The sequence below is a fragment of the Tachypleus tridentatus genome, chromosome 6, assembly GCF_004210375.1.
Source record: "Tachypleus tridentatus isolate NWPU-2018 chromosome 6, ASM421037v1, whole genome shotgun sequence".
NCBI classification, from domain to species: Eukaryota; Metazoa; Arthropoda; class Merostomata; order Xiphosura; family Limulidae; genus Tachypleus; species Tachypleus tridentatus.
The window spans coordinates 152,750,301-152,775,018 of NC_134830.1; the positions used below are offsets into that span (position 1 = coordinate 152,750,301).

Sequence of the window (24,718 nt, forward strand, 5' to 3'; positions counted from 1 at the left end):
AACACTTACTGCTTCACCTATTTCAACACCCTGTTCATTTCACGTACTTACTGCCCTACCTATAACAATACCCTGTTCATTTTACACACTTGCTGCTCCACCTTTTTCAACACCCTGCTCATTTTACACACTTACTGCCCTACCTATTACAACAGCCCCTGTTCATCTTACATACTTACTGCTCCACCTATTACAACAGCCCCTGTTCATCTTACATACTTACTGCTCCACCTATTACAACAGCCCCTGTTCATCTTACATACTTACTGCTCCACCTATTTCAATACCTTAACTGTTGAGGTTGCGATTCGTTTAACAGTTAAACAGCAGATTGGACACGTACATTTTTTTTAATCGACGGCTGTTTACTTCTGATCTAATGTTTCGGATTTCATGTTGCGTTATTCAAAGGTGAAAGACAATCGAGTGAGACAACACTACGATGTTATTTGTTGGATTTTTTTCTGCGCATAGCTAATCGAGGATTATCTGCGCTAGCAATCCTTAATTTTGAAGTGAGAAACTGGATGGATGACAGTTAATCAACACAAATCCTTGGGTTACTCCAATCGAATAATTGAATTTGACCGTTACTTTTATAATGTACTTATTGCACCCGATTACAGAACGTGATTTTTGGGACATTGACCACAGAACTTAGATCCATAGTTCCGTACGTTAAACGCTGGGTTGCCAATATTAACAACAGACATAACATGTATAACAATGCTACCAGAGCTGGAATAATAAAGAAATACTTCAAGTATTGAAGGTCGGCATGGCCAGGTGATTAAGGCACTCGACTCGTAATCCGAGGGTCATAGGTTCGAATCCCCGTTACACCAAACATGCTCGCCCTTTCAGCCGTGGGTCCGTTATAAAGTTATGATTAATCCCACTATTCATTGGTAAATGATTAGTTCAAGAGTTAGCGTTGGGTTGTGATTGACTAGCTACCTTCTCTCTAGTCTTACACTACTAAATCAGGGAAGGCTAGCGCAGATAACCCTCGTTTAACTTTGCGCGAAATTCAAACCAAACAAAACCATAAAGCGTTACAACTAGGACTATATACACTGCTGGCCAAAATCTAAAGGTTAATGAACATAAAGAAAAATTATGCATTTTGCGTTGTTAGACTCAACAACTTATTTGAGTAGAGCTTGGAAAGATGAAAATAAGAAAAGAGGGAGGGAAACGTTGTTAGCATTTAATAGGAAAAATGTGAACATTATGAAATTAGCCTAAATCCTAGCTGGTCAAAAGTTTAAGACCATTCTGAAACGAAGCGTTAATCGGTAAACCGGTAACGAAATTTAGTCATTTATGTTCAAGCATTAGCGTAAAGGCTGGTCATCACTACCCGTGGCCATTTTTGGGCTACTATTTTATCAAAGAATAATGGGATTGATCGTAACACTTTAATGCCGCTCACAGCTGAAATGACGAGCATGTTTGGTGTGACGGCGATTCGAACCTATGACCTTTAGATTACGTGTCAACCTCCTTAACCACCTGGCCATGCCAGGCCAGGTGAAGAGGAAACAAGTTAATGTAGTGTGAGTTCAAGGCCTCAGGCTGTCAGAGCCGATGTAAGTGTATGGAAAATGAAGTTAATAACTTTTATCTCTGGAAAGTTTAACAAGCTTATAAGGTTGTGGCCATTCGCAAAGAATAAAAAGAATGATGCGTAATATCACAAGTCAGGACATAATGTATACTATTAATATGCCAAAACTTTGAGTTATTAACGGTAAAATTCGTAGTTTAATTCCTGTCTTGTGTACAGCATACAGAGATCATTGTGTATCTTTGTGCTTAACAACAAAAATTTAAAGTCAGCGTATATCATCATTACAATGAGAAAAGATGTTAAACTGTTGTCAGTTGTATAAAACTGTATTGGCTACAGTATTCTGTGGCGAAATACTATAACAATAAAATCAATACTTTTATTTTGAGAAATTATGTCGTCAACAGTTAAATTACTGTTGAAAATATTCATGTTTGTATAACTGACACCCTAGTTTTAATTCTTGAAACTGTCATGGTTATATAACTGACTTCCAGCTGTTGTAGACTTTATCCATATTTCAACGTTTAAAGAAATCATTCGCTTGAATTATGGTTCATGAATTTCAGTTGTATTTTAACCTGAATATAAATATTTTGTTTTATTTGTCAAAGTATTGTAGAGTGTTGAAAACGATGTGTTGTTACACATGAGTGTTTATTACGGTAGTTATAATCTACTGTTTGTTAACTATAGTGTGTATTACGGTAGTTATAATCTACTGTTTGTTAACTATAGTGTGTATTACGGTAGTTATAATCTACTGTTTGTTAACTATAGTGTGTATTACGGTAGTTATAATCTACTGTTTGTTAACTATAGTGTGTATTACGGTAGTTATAATCTACTGTTTGTTAACTATAGTGTGTATTACGGTAGTTATAATCTACTGTTTGTTAACTATAGTGTGTATTACGGTAGGTATAATCAACTACTTGTTAATTATAGTGTGTATTACGGTAGTTATAATCTACTGTTTGTTAACTATAGTGTGTATTACGGTAGGTATAATCCACTATTTGTTAACTATAGAGTGTATTACGGTTGTTATAATCCACTATTTGTTAACTATAGAGTGTATTACGGTTGTTATAATCCACTATTTGTTAACTATAGAGTGTATTACGGTTGTTATAATCCACTATTTGTTAACTATAGAGTGTATTACGGTTGTTATAATCCACTATTTGTTAACTATAGAGTGTATTACGGTTGTTATAATCCACTATTTGTTAACTATAGAGTGTATTACGGTTGTTATAATCCACTATTTGTTAACTATAGAGTGTATTACGGTTGTTATAATCCACTATTTGTTAACTATAGAGTGTATTACGGTTGTTATAATCCACTATTTGTTAACTATAGAGTGTATTACGGTTGTTATAATCCACTATTTGTTAACTATAGTGTGTATTACGGTAGTTATAATCTACTGTTTGTTAATTATAGAGTGTATTACGGTTGTTATAATCCACTATTTGTTAACTATAGAGTGTATTACGGTTGTTATAATCCACTATTTGTTAGCTATAGAGTGTATTACGGTTGTTATAATCCACTATTTGTTAACTATAGAGTGTATTACGGTTGTTATAATCCACTATTTGTTAACTATAGAGTGTATTACGGTTGTTATAATCCACTATTTGTTAACTATAGAGTGTATTACGGTTGTTATAATCCACTATTTGTTAACTATAGTGTGTATTACGGTTGTTATAATCCACTATTCGTTCAGTATAGGGTGTATTACGACTGTTAAAATTCAGTACTTGTTAACTGTAAGGTGTATTACGACTGTTAAAATTCAGTACTTGTTAACTGTAAGGTGTGTTTACGACTGTTAAAATTCAGTACTTGTTAACTGTAAGGTGTGTTTACGACTGTTAAAATTCAGTACTTGTTAACTAAAGGGTGTGTTTACGACTGTTAAAATTCAGTACTTGTTAACTAAAGGGTGTGTAACAACACTTAAATATTCTAAGTGCTAAACGTTGACCCTTTCGTTAAATATGTTTTGCTTTCATGGAATTGTTTGAACTTTCTGATTGTGGTGAACAATTATTGTAAAAATAATTGTTTAACTTGGCTTGTTCTAATATAGGTATAAAGTATATATTTTCTTATTGCTTTTGGCAGAAATTACAGAAAGGCCACGCCTGTAATACCCGTACGTGAACTATTTGTAAAAGATAACACCTTTGTTAACACACTAGCACTGGCGGTACCTGCCAGTTTTCAACGCATAATCATCCAACTGAAAAACGTTTTTATTGTAGAACAAAAAATTCGTCCTCAATATTGCCTTGAGGGCGACAAGACATTATTTGATAAAATATTTGTTATGTATAATGTTAAAAGTTGTATAAACACGTCGGATAAGTAGGCCCTTCTGTTAGGAAGGTGGAGATGTTTATGAAAGGTGTTGGTGAACATAGGGCGCGCCACCTATCTACATGAGTCACGAGGTTAAACAAATAAAGTGAACTATTATTATTATAACGCTGAATGAATCGAGCGTACAAAAGGGTCGTTACCTGACAGATGGAATTAGTTTTAAAATGATTTGTTGGGCAATATGACACGTTTCCTTTCAACACTATTCAAATATAGATTTAATTACCGAGAACTTGCATACGTGAACATTTATAATCAATGTCTAATTGAAAATTTTGGAATGAACTTTTATGCGTTATGTGATGACACATAAACAAAATTATAATCTAAGTGAGAAAACAATCACATTTGTTTGAAAGTTGTATGCAAAGCTACACACAGGTTATCTGTACTCGACCGCCCACAATTCTTAGCCTACTCTTGACTGATCGAATAGTGGGTTTTGATTTATTTTTGAGGGGGAGACTGGTACACATAAAATATTATAATTATAATATCACAAAGGTGAAAACAATATCTTTGTTGTTAAGTTTATGAACATCTACGATACTGATATATGGATGACTTATTAAAATAATAAACTTGTTTCTTTATTGTTAAGTTTATTTACATCTATATTTAGTAAATTCAACTTTTGTGCCTCAAACGGACACGATCGTAGTGCTCTACATAAACATACCACATGTGTAATATTGTAGTGCTGCACATAAACATACCACATGTTTAATATTGTAGTGCTCCGCATAAACATACCACAAAGGATATATTCTGTTGCTTAAGAGCTGAAAATACAACGCTAAAATCGGAGGTTCGTTACCCCTCTGGCCTGGCATGGCCAAGCGTGTTAAGGCGTTCGTAATCCGAGGGTCGCGGGTTCGAATCCTGGTCGCACCAAACATGTTCGCCCTTTCAGCTGTGGGGCGTTATAATGTGACGGTCAATCCAATTCTACTATTCGTTGGTAAAAGAGTAGCCCAAGAGTCGGCGGTGGGTGGTGATGACAAGTTGCCTTCCCTCTAGCCTTACACTACTAAATTAGGGACGGCTAGCGCAGATAGCCCTCGAGTAGCTTTGCGCGAAATTCAAAACAAACAAACAAATTGTTTCCACTCGGTGGGCTCAGCAGATAGCCCGATGTGGCTTTGCCATAAGAAAACACAAGAGTTAAAATAAGCAATAAGTTCGTTTGTTCGAATTTCGTGCAAAGCTACACGAGGGCTATTTGCGCTATGCAATAAGTATATGTTTTCTTGCCTAAGAATTCAAATATGTAATAATGATTTATGCTCACTTGCCTAGATGAGATATGTAGTGATGATATATGGTGCAGTGGGTAAATATAAGAGTAAAACAGGTTTCGAAACGTTGTCAAAACATAGCAAAAAACAACAAAAAATATTCACATGGTGCGTTAGCATTATAAGCTTTAAAGAATTAAGAACACAAGCTGAAATGAAAGTTTCTCACTGATCTGTGACGTTGCTATAGTTCGCTACACTGTGTATTTCAGCCAATTATTTGTATACATCAATCATCCATTAAGTGCACACTAAATTTCAGTGAAGCGCAAAGTGTTAGATTGGATTGATTTATCATAGAAAATAACTGACTCTGTTGCAGAACAACTAATAAAGTCAAAAGTTGGTCGCACTATGTGGATATTGTAAACAGTCTTTTCAAAAACGGTTTTTATCATTGTGTTCTGGTTATCCATTTTCAAAGGAAATTTCTGTCTTGAGGCTACTACCTGTCATTTTCTAAAATTTCAAAGGCTACAACGTTTCGGATCTGTTTTTAGGATACTACCTCTCATTTTCTATGACTTTAAAGGTTATAACGTTTCGGAACTGTCTTTTACGATACTACCTCTCATTTTCTAAAATTTCAAAGGCTACAACGTTTCGGATCTGTTTTAGGATACTACCTCTCATTTTCTATGACTTTAAAGGTTATAACGTTTCGGAACTGTCTTTTACGATACTACCTCTCATTTTCTAAAATTTCAAAGGCTACAACGTTTCGGATCTGTTTTTAGGATACTACCTCTCATTTTCTATGACTTTAAAGGTTATAACGTTTCGGAACTGTCTTTTACGATACTACCTCTCATTTTCTAAAATTTCAAAGGCTACAACGTTTCGGATCTGTCTTTACGATACTACCTCTCATTTTCTATGACTTTAAAGGTTACAACGTTTCGGATCTGTCTTTACGATACTACCTCTCATTTTCTATGACTTTAAAGGTTACAACGTTTCGGATCTGTCTTTACGATACTACCTCTCATTTTCTAAAGCTTCAAAGGCTACAACGTTTCGGATCTGTCTTTAGGATACTACCTCTCATTTTCTGTAACTTTGTGACTGTAACTGCTTTTAACTCATCATATGTCATCCTTTCATTTAATGATAAACGGTTTGGTGGTTAAGACACTCGACTTGTAGTTTGAAGGGCCGCAGATTCGAATCTCATTCCCTAACATGCTCGTTCTTTCGGCTGTGGGGGCGTTACTATGTTCGGCTAATCCCATTTTTCTTTGGTAAATAGTAACCCAAGAGTTTGCGGAAGGTGTTGACTAACAACCTTCTTGTAGTTTACCACTTCAAACGTAGGAGACGGATAGTTTTCGAGTAGTTTTGTGTGAAAGTTAAGAAACAAACATGTCGAATAAATATTTCACATACACTGTACTAGATTGCTCCTTTTTCAAGCGACATCTGTGGACGAGCTTAGAAGTTAATTTTTCTTTTATTTTTTCTTCTTTTTGTAAAGATAAAATACTATTTAGGACAAGGTAATTTGGTTTATTATAACAGATTGTTAGAAAATTGTAATTATTTAGCTCGAAGCAGTCTCACTCGTTATCCGTTCATTTACAGACCGAAATAGACAGTATGTGTTCGATTTTAACTCGAATGAAAATCAAGTCAGTTTGTGTAAAGAGACACATTGGGGTTAACTCGAGTGTGGAAAAGAACCAAGCTTTCACCTTACCCATGAGCCACTGGGGAGAGCTAATAGAATTGCTTATCAGCATTTTTCGAAGACAAAAATATTCAGTACTGATGTTTTAAGGATAAAGAAAGTGACATAGAATGAACACCAACCTTCAATTCGGACATTCGGAAATTTGACTTTCAAATGTTTAGTTTACGAAATGGCTTATAACGTTAACATTCGGGTTCAATTCCTGTGATGGACAAACCTCAAATATTCAACTCTATAATATTTTTGCGCATAAAAGATAATACACAAGGCAAGCGTATGAAAAAAAAAGTTGATAAGTCACAATTAAAGAACTTCAAAAAGAAAATCAGGCACTCCGGATTTCGAATCCCTTAATTTTTAATACTCTGGAAGCTACAAGTGATATTTACAAATGGTCACATTTACTTTGCCTGTAACAAAGGGGAACATAAAAAACAAGACGATTCACATACTTGGGAATGTGAATGATAATGTAAACTATTATTGTACCATGGACCATAGGTGCGTTATAAGAGTGACGGTCAGATCACATTGTATAATAAATTAAGAGAAGCTCAAATGTTAGGACTGGGATGTTGTTCGCCACCAGTCTTCCCTTTCAGTCTATCAATTCAAAATCAGAGACGTCAATGCATGTGTTGAGCATGAACTTTTTTTTTCTTAGGTGAGTCCTTTTAGTGATGGTGGTTTCGAAAGTACAAATTGAACATTTCGCATAGAGCTTGAGCCTCATGGTTCTTACACCACATATTTGACTGTTTATTAAACGTCCAACTGTATCCACCATATGGATCAAATCCCGAAGTTTAGTTATAAGCTATTTAAGCTCACCTCTGAGTTACTCAGAATGGCCAAATGGTTAGGGCGCTCGACTTGTCATCTTGAGGGTTGCAGGTTTGAATTCCCGTCCCATCAAACATGCTCACCCTTTCAGCCGTAGAGACGTTTTATGTGACGGACAATCCCACTATTCAATGGTAAAAGAGTAAGTAAAAAGTTGGCGGTGGATCGTGCTGACTAGCTACTAAATTAGGGATGGCTAGCAGAGATTGTCCTCGTGTAGCTTCGCGCGAAACTTAAAACAAGCACCTCTGAGGCATTGAAAGCTACTTGAAATTTATCGAACAAATAATACAAGTATAGACCTGTCAGAATGAGTTTAGGTAAAAGAGAATTTAAAAATATTTATAACTGAAGTGTTTTTAATGCTATAACTTCACACCAGCTTCAGTGTTTTAATGCTAAAACTTCACACCAACTCAAATGTTACAGTGCTAAAACTTCACACCAACTCAAGTGTTTTAATAATAAAACTTCACACCAACTCAAATGTTACAGTGCTAAAACTTCACACCAACTCAAGTGTTTTAATAATGAAACTCAAATATTTTAATGTTAAAATTTCACACCAACTCAAATGTTACAGTGCTAAAACTTCACACCAATTCAAATATTTTAATGTTAAAACTTCACACCAACTCAAATGTTAGTGTGCAAAATTTCACACCAATTCAAATATTTTAATGATAAAACTTCACACCAACTCAAATATTATAATGCAAAAACTTCACACCAATTCAAATTTTAATGATAAAACTTACACCAACTGTTAAACCTTCACACCAACTCAAATGTTTTAATGCTAAAACTTCACACCAACTCAAGTGTTTTAATAATAAAACTTCACACCAACTCAAATAGTTTTACTGTCAAATTTTCGCACCTGCTTTTTTATTAACACTCATCGTGTTAATTCCAAGGTAGACAACGCTAATCGTCTAACATCTCAAAACCAACAAAACACTTGATAAAAAGATGGTTCCCAACAATAGGAAACCTAAATATTAAACTTATAATAACAAAGATGGTTCCTAGCAATAGGAAACCTAAATATTAAACTTATAATAACAAAGATGGTTCCTAACAATAGGAAACCTAAATATTAAACTTATAATAACAAAGATGGTTCCTAACAATAGGAAACCTAAGATGGTTCCTAACAATAGGAAACCTAAACTTATAATAACAAAGATGGTTCCTAATAATAGAAAACCTAAATATTAAATATATAATAACCCTGAATCCATTCCGATCAACTTCAAAACAATCAAAACGTGAACTTATATCATAATTTCCTCGAAAGGCTGCCTGGAAAGGTCACCTATTTTAGCCACTTGCACCACAATACAGTAGTGTGTTATCTGTCAGTCAGTGAGTAGATACTTGAATTATGTCATAAAGGAACCCTTAAAGTTGTAATTTGTACTGTCGTGACGTCATTGAAATGTGGGCGTGCCATGAATCACGAGAAAAATTATCCACTCTGCAGGCTACAACGCAGCATGAAATATTAACTTTAAAAGCAAGAATTGAAAAATAATTGTTACTTTTAACTTTAGTTTTATTTACTCTTGAACACGTGCGGGAACCCTGCAGAAGTATATCTAGTTTTAAGATCGACTTATCTACCAAAGTAACGAAACGGGTTATTACCGATATTTTAATATGATGATAAATTAGACACTTTGTTAAAGTTACGATGAGAAGATTTTATTTATTATTTTTAACATTTGTTTTTATCACTTCTGCTCTACTGTTTCAATGTTCTCTATATTTTTTTATGCCTTGATGAGATTTAAATGTAACTTACACGTTTCATGAGACAGCGCTAACGCCCAGATGGAAAATAATGTCACTCCAGTGTACCTAGCGGCACAGGAAGGTCACTTGGACGTTCTAAAGTTTCTGGTCTTGGCAGCCGATGGCTCCCTCTTGCTTCGAGCAAAAGATGGTATGGCGCCAATCCACGCTGCTGCCCAAATGGGAGCAATGAAATGCCTCAAATGGATGGTAAGGTTTCATGTTTATGTATAAATCAAGTAAAAGGAAAATATGTTGTGTTACATATATAAACTGTATTAATTAATCTGAGTTGGGACCACAGTGTCACACGATACTCTTTTGTTATCACTCTGTTTATAATCAATTCTTTGATCAAAGTCTCACGCGATAGTATTTTCTGTTGTCATTCTGTTTATAATCAATTCTGCGACCAAAGTGTCACGCGATAGTATTTTCTGTTGTCATTCTGTTTATAATAAATTCTGCGACCAAAGTGTCACGCGATAGTATTTTCTGTTGTCATTCTGTTTATAATCAATTCTGCGACCAAAGTGTCACGCGATAGTATTTTCTGTTGTCATTCTGTTTATAATCAATTCTGCGACGAAAGTGTCACGCGATAGTATTTTCTGTTGTCATTCTGTTTATAATCAATTCTGCGATCAAAGTGTCACGCGATAGTATTTTCTGTTGTCATTCTGTTTATAATCAATTCTGCGACCAAAGTGTCACGCGATAGTATTTTCTGTTGTCATTCTGTTTATAATCAATTCTGCGACCAAAGTGTCACGCGATAGTATTTTCTGTTGTCATTCTGTTTATAATCAGTTCTGGTTTTACACACTGACGATGATTTGAAAATAGAATCAGTGAATGAATTATTTTATTGTTTGCAAAATGCCAAGTTAAATTTGGCCATCAGTACTTCAGTTGAGTGTTCTTTATCTCATTTAAAAAGAACACATGGCTGTACCAGCAATGTACAAGAACAAGAAAGATTTGCAAGTCTAGTGTCAATCAGGACTGAGAAAAAGGAAATAAAAACTGATAGTTTAATATGAATATGTAATAAATTTATTCAACCAATAGAAAAGGAGGATGTAATGAACATATAAATAAAATAAGTAACCGTGTATGTCTTGTTTTCATCTTCAATTGGAGGTAATTAATCTTAATTATAATTAATGACTACACGTAATTAATTTTATTTTTATTGGCCATTCTTTACTTTTTTTATAATCCATCGTTTTTACTTTTGCTTATCCATCTGGTCGCGGGTTCGAATCTCCGTCGCACCAAACATGCTCACCCTTTCAGCCGTGGGAGCGTTATAATGTAATAGTCAATCCCACTATTCGTTGATAAAAGAGTTGGCGGTGGGTGGTGATGACTAGCTGCATTCCATCTAGTCTTACACTGCTAAATTAGGGACGGCTAGCGTGTAGCTTTGCGAGAAAATCCAAAACAAACAATTATCCATCGGGACAAATCACATCATGCCCCTGGTTGTCGATCATGGTTTTCTATTCTGATTTTTGAAAACACCAACTGGGGTTTCGTGGCACTGTCAAGCAGAACAGGGAAACGGGTCCCCAGTACTTAACGACGCCTCTATTTAAACACAATTCCTTCTCCACTAAAAGACACAAGAAGCTAGCATTGTTTATAAAAGGTCGTTTGACGAGTCACCAAAGTTCAATCGTGCCTTATTTGATGTCGAGCTTTGTATTTCATAACGTATTTACCTTACATCTAATTCATCAATTTACCGTTGATGTCGCTTCATGGAACTGACACGGATCACAGGATTAGGTAAAAGTTCTTATTTTCCACTGGTTTTAGATTGATTATTCACTCGTGCTTGAAGAGGCGAAGAGAATGTTAAGCAGGTCTTTCAAAAATAAATACGTGAAACAATTCAAACGTCTCAGTTTGCGCATGCTCTCTCTGTGTATTTTGTTGTGAGCTGCAAAACGTCTAAAATTGGCTTGGTTGTCTTGCAGCAAAGCCACATCGGGTCATTTGCTGTGTCCACCGTGAGGAATTGAGCTTCGGAGTTTAGTCTTTCGAATCCATGGACTTCCTGCTGTTTGTCCCACAGTGATACAGCGGTAAGCCAACGGACTTACAATGATAGAATCAAGGTTTCGAATCCACCCGGTGAACACAGCAGATAGCTCAACAAACTTATTACTGTCTAACAGGAGGGACGAAAAACAAGTAAAATGCGAAACTCAAGAAACCCACTTGTTGAGAAATTTATATGCAAAAACGGCTTGTTTGGGTTGAGTAAATATTTAATATAGAAGAGGTGAACCTGACGATGACCGAAGAAGGTCGAAACGTTGTTCGCTCTTCTATGTAAAATATTTTCTCAACCCAAACGAGCCGTTTTTGCATATAAAAGTGCGAAACTCTTGTCTTCGTCATTGGCGCTTGCGGTATGGCCAAGCGAGGAAACTTCAAGTACGATAGACTTACGACGCATAGCGCGTTCGACGGTATAAACTGTTTTTTGTGTTTTGAATTTCGCACAAAGCTACTCGAGAAACATATATGCAAAAACGGCTCGTTTGGGTTGAGAAAATATTTTACGTAAAAAAAATTTCTCTACAAGTGGGTTTTCTCGACATCATTGATTATGATTAAAGCTACTCGAGGGTTATCTGTGCTAGCCGTCCCTAATTTAGCAGTGTAAGATTACAGGGAAGGCAGCTAGTCATCACCACCCACCGCCAACTCTTGGGCTACTCTTTTACCAACGAATAGTGGGATTGACCTTCACCTTATAACACTCTCACGGCTGAAAGAGCGAGCATGTTTGGCGCGACTGGGATGCGTACCCGCGACCCTCAGATTACGAGTCACACGCCTTAATACGCTTAGCCATGCCGGGCCAGGTGGTATAAATAAAACTAGATGTAACAAAAAACGGCAGTTTCGAGTAGCAGTTAGGAAACGCAGGAACAGGTTAGGACAAAACCTTAACCGACTATCAGAGTAATTGTAGCGTTCTTAATAACAATTGCATTCAAGTTAAGAAACAATAAGGTTTACAAGGCTTCAAAGTACCCCAAGCTTCAAATATATAGAAAATGTCACTTAAACCCAAATTTACGAAAGAAGTCTTCACTACGAGTAAAAAATTATGGAGTTTTAAAATTATTTTTAACACTGCTGATTTTATGCTTCGTCCATAGATTGCTTTCGATTTTTAAAGACATTTTTAAATCCGGGTTGTTCTTTTATTATTAACATACAGAACATAAGTTTATTTGATTTAACTTTTTTTGCAATCTCGTCAGATAGGTACTCAGATTTCAGCCTCACGATGAACTGATATTAACCCTAAACGGCAGCCATCATCAACTGATACTGCTATCTACAACATTCTCGCTGTTTAAGGGTTAAGGTGAGGATTAGTAGTTGACTATACTGTACGATGCACGTGGTTTACTCTTTGGAGAGTAAATAATAACATTGGAAACTTAATAAGTGATTTGGTTCAAATAATAACATTGGAAACTTAATAAGTGATTTGGTTCATTTTGGAGGAGAAAGGACATTAAGTTGTTTTCAGGGAAGAATAATCATGACATAACATACTGTTTCGAACAACAATGGACATATTGGTCAACCACGGATGTCCCATACCCTAAACTACAAAACTATTCAATAAATAAATTTCAACAAAATCTTGAAGCCAGATTAAACTCTCTTAAATTTTACTGCCTCTAGAATATAGTTTGTTGTCCCTGTTTTTTACATGAATACAAATATATTGCAGGGTAGAAACTTTTAAGGTACTTCATTGGGATGTTTATATTATTTAACTGGAAATCCACATTAAGGCTTTGAAAGCCATCTTTTCAGCCTCGTACCTCGTACCTTTCTTAACTCTATATGTCTAGATCAGACAGCTTGTGAATTTGTTGTCACTATTGAAAATCATTTTACAAAGGTTACAAAGGTCATGTGAGTCCTGCCAAATAATAAATATTGAAATATTATGGCAGTATGTCTCAGCGTTGTTAATGATTTTATTAAGTCCAAGATCAGAAACAATCCACAAGGAATCACATCTTTCAAAATTGTTGCAAAGCTTGCTGCTAATTCATCTTAGGTTAAATTAATATAACTGTCCAGTATTCCATGGATTAATGGAACCTACCACTTACATTCTATCACAAGATTATACGTATTACAAAATCACATGGCTTGCCAAACTTCGCTTGGCCACTCCTAATGGGGTTTCTAGTTTTTACTTGGAACGGCGAGACTTAAGAGGGTCAAGTTTTATTAAATACAAAAAAGGCTTTTGCCTTTAAAAAATTACATCATGCCCTCTTTTGAAAACTTCTCAATAATTTGATGCTGTTTCAAACTACGATCCCCCCAACAGGTCTTATTCGGTTGAAGAGACTTAATAATAACACTTTCAGACAATACAAAGTGATGATGTATCGGGAAGTGAAAATCTTAAAAAGCCTAAACCCTGATATCCCATGTGGAGGATCTGTCTCTTACGTCACCACGATGAATACACTGCTGATAAATAGGAGAGAAACAAGTACGAAACTCGTCTACTGACAAACCAGTTATTAAACTGTTTCATCTGTTCGTTGTTGTTGTTTTTAAAGAATGAATACAGAAGAAAATACATTTTATATACATGCAAATGTTGTCAATGTTACAGGTGGAAGACCAGGGTATAGATCCAAACATGCGTGATCACGACGGTGCGACGGCAGTTCACTTTGCGGCAAGTAGAGGGCACTTGGAAACACTTCGCTGGCTTCTGAAACATGGCGGCCGAATATTACTTGACAAACAGGGCAAGAGCCCCCTAAACGATGCAGCCGAAAATAGTCATATGGAGGTGGGTTACGATATGATTCCATTCATTTTCTGTTATCGTGTTTTTGTGTCTGAATAAACAGAATTATGTGTATGAAATCTCCCAGAGGAAGGTGTTAGAATAAGGTTGAATAAGTTTACAAATGAGTTATTTCACGGTGTTATAAAACAACACATCTGGAAGGTGGACAATAAAACTGAGTCCGTGATAAGCTCGATAGTCTTACTCAAGAAACGTTTTGTGTTCACGAAAACATTCACTTGAGCCACTGTATATCTTTACCCTAACTGGGGGGATATGACTGCTGCTCTTATACCGCACCTACAGCTCTACAGAAAGAAGTTTGTTTTTTTACGCAAAGGTACGCGTTAATCGCGGCCACTTCTGACATTTGTTAAAAAGTAAACTGTTGAACTGAGTTCGTGAGCAAATTGGACTACTTTATTTGCAGGTGAGTACAGCCACTTAACGGAAGTAATAATAAAAACACGCACAAAAATTTTGTTTTGTTTGTTTTTGAATTTTGCACAAAGCTACTCGAGGGTTATCTGTGCTAGCCGTCCCTAATTTAGCAGTGTAAGACTAGAGGGAAGGCAGCTAGTCATCACCACCCACCGCCAACTCTTGGACTACTCTTTTACCAACGAATAATGGGATTGACCGCCACATTATAACGCCCCCACGGCTAAACGAGCGAACATGTTTGGCGCGATGGGGATGCGAACCCGCGACCCTCAGATTACAAGTCGTATGCCTTAACACGATTGGCCATACCGGGCCTATCAAAACTACCCGATTAAATACACACACGTTTTTTGTTAGTGGTAAGTATTACTTTTTTGGACTTTAATAATAACAATGGATCTTCCTCGATTGCTATTACTATGTGTTAGGTTTTCCATTTAATTTTTGTTAATTGTTTTGGGGATTCATCAATTATCAGTTGTACTGGGTTATCCCTATAGGGATTATCAATTGTGCTTGGTGTTTCTTCAGAAATTATCAGTTGTGCTGGGTTTTCTCCATACGAATTATCAATTATGCTAAGTTTGTCCTGTAGGGATTATAAACGCTGGGGTTCCCTATACGAATTATCAACTGTGCCAGGTTTTCCCTATAGCAGCTATGAACTGTGATACGTTTTCCTCTATAGTAATTATCAACTGTGCTGGGTTTTCCCCTAGAGTAATTATCAACTGTGCTGGGTTTTCCTCTATAGTAATTATCAACTATGCAACGTTTTCCCCTATAGTAATCATCAACTGTGCTGGGTTTTCCTCTATAGTAATTATCAACTATGCAACGTTTTCCCCTATAGTAATCATCAACTGTGCTGGTTTTTCCCCTATAGTAATTATCAACTGTGCTGGGTTTTCCTCTATAGTAATTATCAACTGTGCTGGGTTTCCCTCTATAGTAATTATCAACTGTGCTGGGTTTCCCCTATAGTAAGTATCAACTATGCAACGTTTTCCCCTATAGTAAGTATCAACTATGCAACGTTTTCCCCTATAGTAATCATCAACTGTGCTGGGTTTTCCCCTAGAGTAATTATCAACTGTGCTGGGTTTTCCTCTATAGTAATTATCAACTATGCAACGTTTTCCCCTATAGTAATCATCAACTGTGCTGGGTTTTCCTCTATAGTAATTATCAACTGTGCTGGGTTTTCCCCTATAGTAATTATCAACTGTGCTGGGTTTTCCCCTATAGTAATTATCAACTATGCTAGGTTTCCCATTATAATAACTATCAACTATGCAACGTTTTCCCCTATAGTAATTATCAACTGTGCTGGGTTTTCTCGACCCCAGTAATGATTCTATTCATTGTAGTTATACAAATGAGATTGAAACTACTATTATTTTAGTCCTAAAAATAAGGTCCAGCATGGCCTGACGGTCGCGAGTTCGATTCCCCGTCACACCAAATACACTCGCTCTTTCATCTGTGGGTGCGTTATAATGTAACAATCAACCCCACTATTCGTTGATAAAAGAGTGTAGCCCACGAGTTATCTCTAGTCTTACAGTGCTAAACTAGGGACAGCTAGCGCAGATGGGCTTCGTTAAATAACGATTACTTTGGTGAATTACTTAACAATTTGATTGTGGCCAGGCTAAAGCCAACCGAGAGTTTGTTTTCTCTACTCTGACTGTGGCTTTTGTAAAGAAATAAACCTGAGGAAGAATAACATTCAAGTTTATTAAAACGTAATTTTTGGTTTTTTTCTTTTCAGTGTCTCACTCTTTTGATTAAATATACATCGGATCCTCGACATCAGGGCAAAACAGTAAACTTGTGTACAAGCTGTCGATCACACAGCATCCCTTGTTATCAGACCTCACACAGGACTGTGGTAAGACTGACGGTTGAATATTTTATTACAATTATTATTTATAAGTTATTAAAAGAAGTAATAATAATAATATATAAGATCATGCTTCTGTTTGACAAATACATTTTACAAGTAAGGATTAACTAACGCCATCTATTATGTTCTCTAAATGATCCGTGTTTAGTTTCGTGATAAATTTGATATGGATAAAAGTTAAGTGAAGATGTATTAATAATAACCTAAATTTTATAGGGTATTTTCTATATTTTACATCTAGCGCCATTTATTATGCTTTTCAAACCATGTGCATATGGTTCTTTGATGGATGTGGTTTTGTACAACGGTAATCAAAATGCACATAAAACGAAAATATTAAGGAATTCATTCTTCTCTATTGTATCAAACGGAAATGCATCAGAATACGGTCACGTGTTCATAACTAATACCATAATCAACTCTCGTTCCACCAATGAGACAGTGCCACACCAGCATAATATCTATAAAGTACAAACACACAGCCATACTATTCCCAGCAGTAGACCCTCAAAACACACCTATTTGAAGAGATAGTCGAACAAAAGGTTGAAATGGATGTCACACTTCAAACAATTAGGGTTAACAAAGCCTGTAATTGGACATTCTTTATAGATCAATCCAAATTTCAATTGCATTTCAACAATCAGTTATAGAATGTTTGATGAGAACAGTGTGACGGCCAACATAAAACATCTGCAATGCAGCATGTTGAGGGACTAATAAAAATGTGGGTTGAATCTCAACCAATGGTGTTGTACATATACACAAAACTTATGGCGCCCTGATTACAAACTGTAAGTTTTTATCACTATTGCCCTTTCTTAAGGAACAAGATTGGGGAAAGACTTGTATTCCAACAGCACAGTGATGTGGAACATGCAGCAAATCCATACTTGGGAGGAAGAACAACCAGAAGGAACACTCTCATCATGGTTTGGCCAACACAAAGTCCGGATATCAATATTTATAAGCTTTCATGTGCTTATATAAAAACTGAGATGGTCAAACAGTAACCAAGCATCTTGACTAAATTATTGGGAGTAACACAGAACACTTAGAACTAGACTTCTCAGTCATATACTGAAAAACACATTTAACCATGTTGTACTTTCTCTGTCTAGACCAACTACAAAATTTTGATACAATATAAAACGCTTTTATAAGAATGTTTAATTATAGTTAACAAACGTCGCCATTGTGTGGTAGTATCTGGATGGCAATGTTAGATATTATCGCAAATTTTGCTCAAGATTGTTAGGTTTGGTTTGGTTTGAATTTCGCGCAAATGCGCAAAGCTACACGAGGGCTATCTGCGCTAGCCATCCCTACGTTAGCAGTGTAAGACTAGAGGGAAGGCAGCTAGTCATCCCCACTCACCGCCAATCTTGGGCTTTTTAGCAACGAATAGTGGGATTGACTGTAACGTTATAACGCCCCCACGGCTGAAAGAGCGAGCATGTTTGGTGGGACGAGGATTTGAACCCGGGACCCTCGGATTACGAATCGAACACCTTAACCACTTGGTAGTGCCGGGCTCAAGAGTATTTTCTAAATACCTGCAATAGCAGCTCAAAACCTGAGGAAGGTTTACAGTAACAATTCTGAACCTCGTGAAGATCCACAGGCCGACACGCCAACAAATGGGCTAATCTCTGACTCTATACGAATGAATTTTGGTCACATTTCATAATCAAAAAATGACCCAACTTTTTGTTTTTCATTACGTTGGGCTTAGCAAAAACAGTAGTAACAAAAATAGTAGACAATACTGATTTATCGCTTGAATATTTTTAAAGGATCTGTTCCAACAAAGCTTTAATCGTCACCTTTGACCTTGTGAATTTATGGTAATGTCCAAAATTCTATTAATTAAATATCCACTTACAATTTCCTCACACTTTCTTTCAAACACCCCCCACCTCAGTGGTATGTGTACAGACTTATACTGCTAGAAACTGGATTTCGATACCTGTGGTGAGCAGAGCGCAGATAGCTCTTCGTGTAGCTTTGTGTTTAATAACAAATCTTATGAAATATGTTTTAGCTTTAGAATAACTTCGTTAAGCATAAATTAAATAGTCTCAATCGGACATCCTGTCAACAAGGTTATAAATCCGTATAAGGTTCGATGAAAAACCCAGATAAGAACCGTGCGTCGTAAGATTAGTTTACGTTTATCATTAGGTTGCTTTTCACATAGCTTAGGCATTGAGTATCATCAACATGAAAACTGACACATGGTAAAAACAACCAGATCTAAACACCCCTTACCCTCACCACCACGTTTGGGCATAGCTCCCCTAATTTAGAATTGTTGATGAGAATAACCAGTCAGAAGCACTCGCCGCCTACAAGGTTGTTCTTAAACTAATATCACGTATAACTGTTGCAGTCGTAATGCCATCAGAGTAGAAAGCATGGCGCGTATTCTGTAGCATATGGATTCACTCGAACTAAGAACCTTGAGCGTTACTTTAACCACTAGGCTAACCCACAGATCTAAGAAGACTTTTCGTGCTGCGTTTATCTCTATGTTTCGTCATCGAAAGAGCTTACTGCATCGAATCCACCGTCACAATCTGGCTGAATAATTAAGTCTCCTGGTGTCAAGACGCATATTTATAAAATAAATCACGTGGCTCGTGCATGACTAATCAGTCCAGCATTAAATTAATGAGCCTGTAGTCGCTAATCATTCAGTTGAATTACGAATAACAAAGTTTATCTTAACTAACTGAACTCTAAACTATGAGAAGAGGAAACGTTATTTCAGTATTTTATTTATCAAAACAGACTGATTTACGAGCAGTTTCAGTGGATGTTTTAATATTCTATATAATTCTTGTCAAGACAGAATTCTCGTTCACCAATTTTTGGTGGAACCTTTAATCGGATTTAATCTTAATTTTAAACGAACATCCAAGTTCACAAACCTTCAAATCAGCCTAGATTATCTTTATATTTCACTTCTGGTTGAGAAGTCAGCACATAGGATCACATACAAAAGTTGTAATGATTTTCAAATGAGGCCCAAGACACAAGACTTTTCGAAAAGTTTATTCTCTTTCAGGAGAATATATTTCACTACTTTTATGGCACAACAGAATATATCTCAGCGCCCTTTCTGAACATTCTAGGGAATAATCGTTTTAGGTATAGTTTGCATCAAAATAATATTATTTTGCTGCATCTAGAAGAAAGAAAGAATTCTCAGAACAGTGTGAGTTAGTAAAATGAGGCTGATGATGTTTTATATAAACTGGGTAGTGTTTAGAGAGAAGTATCAACGTTTTGAATATTGAAACACGTGTTTTGGAAGATCTAAGAATATTTATGTTTTATGGCATAAACTATGTTAACTATTTTACTTTATATTGTCACATCGTTTCCTAGTGGTAAGTGTGCGAACTGTGGACCTGAGGTTCCACGGTTCGTACCTTGTTACTGAAGAGAAGAAATCGTACTCTGCACTTTGGGCCATGGGTGCGTTATAAGAATGACGGTCAAATCCCACTGTTCGATTTGACAACAGTACAACAAGAGGTGGGTGGTGATGACTAGCTGCCTTACCTCCAGTCTATTACTAGTAAATTAAAGATGGTTAACACAGATAGCCTCGTATAACTTTTCGCGAAATTAAAAACAAACTAAACCTAATAGCACGAGCCGCATGGAAAACTGAAAACAATACCAATAATGTTGGAACCAATCCCACTAGTTGCTGTAAGGTGTTCCTGTGTAGTTTTACATTGAAAATAGGTGACTGTTTCAATTTATTCTCAGTTCTTTACGCTGAATGTCGTATAAAACGAAAAATATTATTTTATATGATAAGGTGTATTGACATGACAGACAGAAACCGATATAAAAACAGGTTAGTAACTGGAAGGATAAGGAATAACTTCTTCCCCACTAGAAAGTCCTAATGAGGATGAAAATAGTTTTAAAAATAGCTGGAGTTTTTATAACACTACAGGTTAGTAACTGGAAGGATAAGGAGTAACTTCTTCCCCACTAGAAAGTCCTAATGAGGAAGAAAATAGTTTTAGAAATAGCTGGAGTTTTATAACACTACAGGTTAGTAACTGGAAGAATAAGGAGTAACTTCTTCCCCACTAGAAAGTCCTAATGAGGAAGAAAATAGTTTTAGAAATAGCTGGAGTTTTTATAACACTACAGGTTAGTAACTGGAAGGATAAGGAGTAACTTCTTCCCCACTAGAAAGTCCTAATGAGGAAGAAAATAGTTTTAGAAATAGCTGGAGTTTTTATAACACTACAGGTTAGTAACTGGAAGAATAAGGAGTAACTTCTTCCCCACTAGAAAGTCCTAATGAGGAAGAAAATAGTTTTAGAAATAGCTGGAGTTTTTATAACACTACAGGTTAGTAACTGGAAGGATAAGGAGTAACTTCTTCCCACTAGAAAGTCCTAATGAGGAAGAAAATAGTTTTAGAAATAGCTGGAGTTTTATAACACTACAGGTTAGTAACTGGAAGAATAAGGAGTAACTTCTTCCCCACTAGAAAGTCCTAATGAGGAAGAAAATAGTTTTAGAAATAGCTGGAGTTTTTATAACACTACAGGTTAGTAACTGGAAGGATAAGGAGTAACTTCTTCCCCACTAGAAAGTCCTAATGAGGAAGAAAATAGTTTTAGAAATAGCTGGAGTTTTTATAACACTACAGGTTAGTAACTGGAAGGATAAGGAGTAACTTCTTCCCCACTAGAAAGTCCTAATGAGGAAGAAAATAGTTTTAGAAATAGCTGGAGTTTTTATAACACTATTGTGGACTTTCAAAAACCTTTTCTAAATCTTTAAACTTATATATTACTATTTTTCAGCACCAGAAGGTTAAAATTACTACATTATGTAGGGTTATTTGAAAAAAACACACGATAAAGCTTCCATAAATAACACTTGAATACGTAAACCACATAGTAACCAACCAAAAGAGTAAGATTACGACATTACATACAGTAAACTGTAGGATAATCCACAAAAAGAGTAAGATTACTACATTACATACAGTACACTGTAGGATAATCCTCCAAAAAAGTAAGATTACTACATTACATACAGTACACTGTAGGATAATCTACCAAAAGAGTAAGATAACTACATTACATACAGTAAACTGTAGGATAATCCACCGAAAGAGTAAGATTACTACATTACTTAAAGTGAACTGTAGGATAATCCACCAAAAGGATAAGATTACTACATGGTATAGGGAACAAAAACATCTTCAACAGATAGATCAACCATAAGGTTAAGATAATGTTATTAAACGGGTGCCTTTAGATGACCTCTTACTGTGAAACACGCCTATGGTTTTGTGTAGCACATGATAGGTCCCCCAGTGACACAGCGGATTGTCTGCTGACTCACACCGTTAAAATCGCGTTTCGATACCCGTGGTGGGCACAGCACACATAACCCATTATGTAGCTTTATGTTCAATTATAAACAAAAAAACACATGATAGGAGTCATCTGTGGTTTAAATAACGTCACATTGACAATAACAAAATGTCTTTACATTATGGGAGAATATATAAGTTTACCAGTTCTGTTTTTCTTTACTCTTTGTGTTAATTTCGCGATAAAATTCAAACCAAGTATCAGATAAGGTATGTGGCTTCTAATGTTAACAAATCCTTATAAAGTTTGTAATATTAATTTATATTAAATCATCTTAAGACGTTGAGGAACAGTACAAATTAACTGACTTTTAGAATAAAATTCCGACATTTTTATGAGGTTCTGAAAGACAACAGTATTATCTGTTTAAATAAGTTGAACACAAGAATTTAAAAGTTATCAAATGACTTGCGCCATGTTCCGGGACAATCGAGAACCCTCGGCCGTAATTAATATTACCAGTTAGACAATATAAGGCTTAATGAAACTGTGATTAATATTACCAGTTAGACAATATAAGGCCTAAAAAAACTGTAATTAATATTACCAATTAGACAATATAAGGCTTAATGAAACTGTGATTAATATTACCAGTTAGATAATATAAGGCTTAATAAAATTGTAATTAATATTACCAGTTAGACAATATAAGGTTTAATGAAACCATCATCAATATTACCAGTTAGACAATGTAAGGCCTAATAAAATAAACCATGACTGATATTAACAATTAAACAATATGAGACCCGATAAGATTATGCTCATTCTTTGAAGAACTATTGGGACAAATCTTTGTAGAAATTGACTTGATTTGAAACTTTTCTGTCGAAAATATTACACCTGGCTTTTTTGTCGAAGCTTAAAATCCTATGGGTCTTATATTTTGACTCCAGTGTAAGTGTGTATGTACACGGATTTCATGTTTTATATACACATACACGCTTAAACACACTTATCATCCCAAACCTTCCATCCAGAATTAAATTTCTTACGGTTGAATGCCCTTCAGAAAAGATCTTTGTTGTTGTTGCTACTTTGAAGAGTTTCTTATCTAAAAGGAAATATATCTTTTTAATGACACGTGAAAGAAACTTAGAGCCTGTTTGTTTTTTAAACAGGGTTCCGATGGATGTTCCTGTCCTTCCTCACCATCTGACGAAAGTTTCAGCTGGTCCGACGATTATACATCTGACGTAAGGTCCACGAGTCAGACATCTTTTACAGGGGCGGTCCCTCGGGGATCAACTAGCCAATCAGTCGCTTCCAAACGTGTGAGTACCTCCTTCGGATTACATCACAACTGTCAGCATAAATGCAGTCATTGTCAAGCTGTTTCAGCGGTTAACGATGAACCACAAGTTGACAACAAACACTATAGACAGTCAAGCGATGCAAGTTCAGTTAGTAACCGTATGGACGGTTACAAATCTCCTTTTCCTCCAAGTTCTATACCAGGCAATAAAGAACCGTTTTTCTTACACCAGCCTACAATGACCTCTAACGACCGGGTGAAAACACTGTTTGAAAATAATATCGACAGCAAGAATCAATCAGCGAGCACAGACACATCAGTGTCACAACCTAAGTCTGCCGCCAGTATCACAACAAAATTTGGTAAGTGTGTATATTTCTAGTTCTCTTTTTGATTGTAACCTTTCTTTCGATTAATTTTCAAACTTAAATCTCAATGTTTAGACTGTTCTTGAATCCATCATTTGTCACAGAATTGTGGTTTGAAGAACAGGTTACACCTCGTCACTAACCGTAAACAAGTGCGGATCATAGAAAGGGACCTGGTCTATTGGTGTTGTGAAATATAAATACACGTACGACGTTTTAGCTGTTCTTAATCCATTAGAAACAGAGTACATTTATGCAGGTATTTGAATAATAAGCAGTGACCGAATTTAAAGGATGCGCCCCTTCTCCATACAGCACCAGTAGGTCTATTTCTTTGGAAGTTCGTACACAAAATGGTTATTCTTAGACGGGTTGAAAGTCTGGCGAATATTAACTTAAATCGTTGTCTCCAAACTTCCAGGAGTGGATAACAAAATCCACGTTTGGTAACTGACCTTTGTTTACTACCACTTAACCACCTAGTCGAATGTCTGTCATTTATCATTCATTGTCTAATCTGATTTTGCCACAACAGAAATTAACGTGAATACTGGTACAAGGAACAGCAATGACATTTAATGAGGTTCGTACTTAAGCTTAGTTTCACTGAAAACCTTGACAACATATCCACCCTACAAACAGGAATGCTATTCAGTTTGTAGTGTTTGTTTTTTCTCAAAGATATCGTAACCACAAGATAAGATTGAAACATACCTTATGATTACGATTTTTAAGATAACACTTTGACTGAGGTTACCTTCCCTTCGCACGTGGTTTTATCTTGTTCCAAAGACCAGGAATCTCAGTTTATCCAGAAAGTTGTGATTTCATTTTCATCTTTCCTTCTTTTCGACTCTTAA

At 35.9% G+C, this 24,718-nt stretch overlaps 1 protein-coding gene across 7 annotated transcripts in view; it reads left to right on the forward strand.

Annotated features, from left to right (window-relative positions):
* LOC143254101 (uncharacterized) overlaps window positions 1-24,718 on the forward strand; it is a 105,135-nt gene that overhangs the window by 68,743 nt on the left and 11,674 nt on the right. For all 7 annotated transcript variants that reach the window (XM_076508877.1, XM_076508875.1, XM_076508881.1 and 4 more), the window contains 4 exons: window positions 9,628-9,811; window positions 14,280-14,462; window positions 16,681-16,800; window positions 23,357-23,852. In XM_076508877.1, the coding sequence (XP_076364992.1) occupies window positions 9,628-9,811; window positions 14,280-14,462; window positions 16,681-16,800; window positions 23,357-23,852 (983 nt within the window). The remainder of the gene's footprint in view (window positions 1-9,627; window positions 9,812-14,279; window positions 14,463-16,680; window positions 16,801-23,356; window positions 23,853-24,718) is intronic.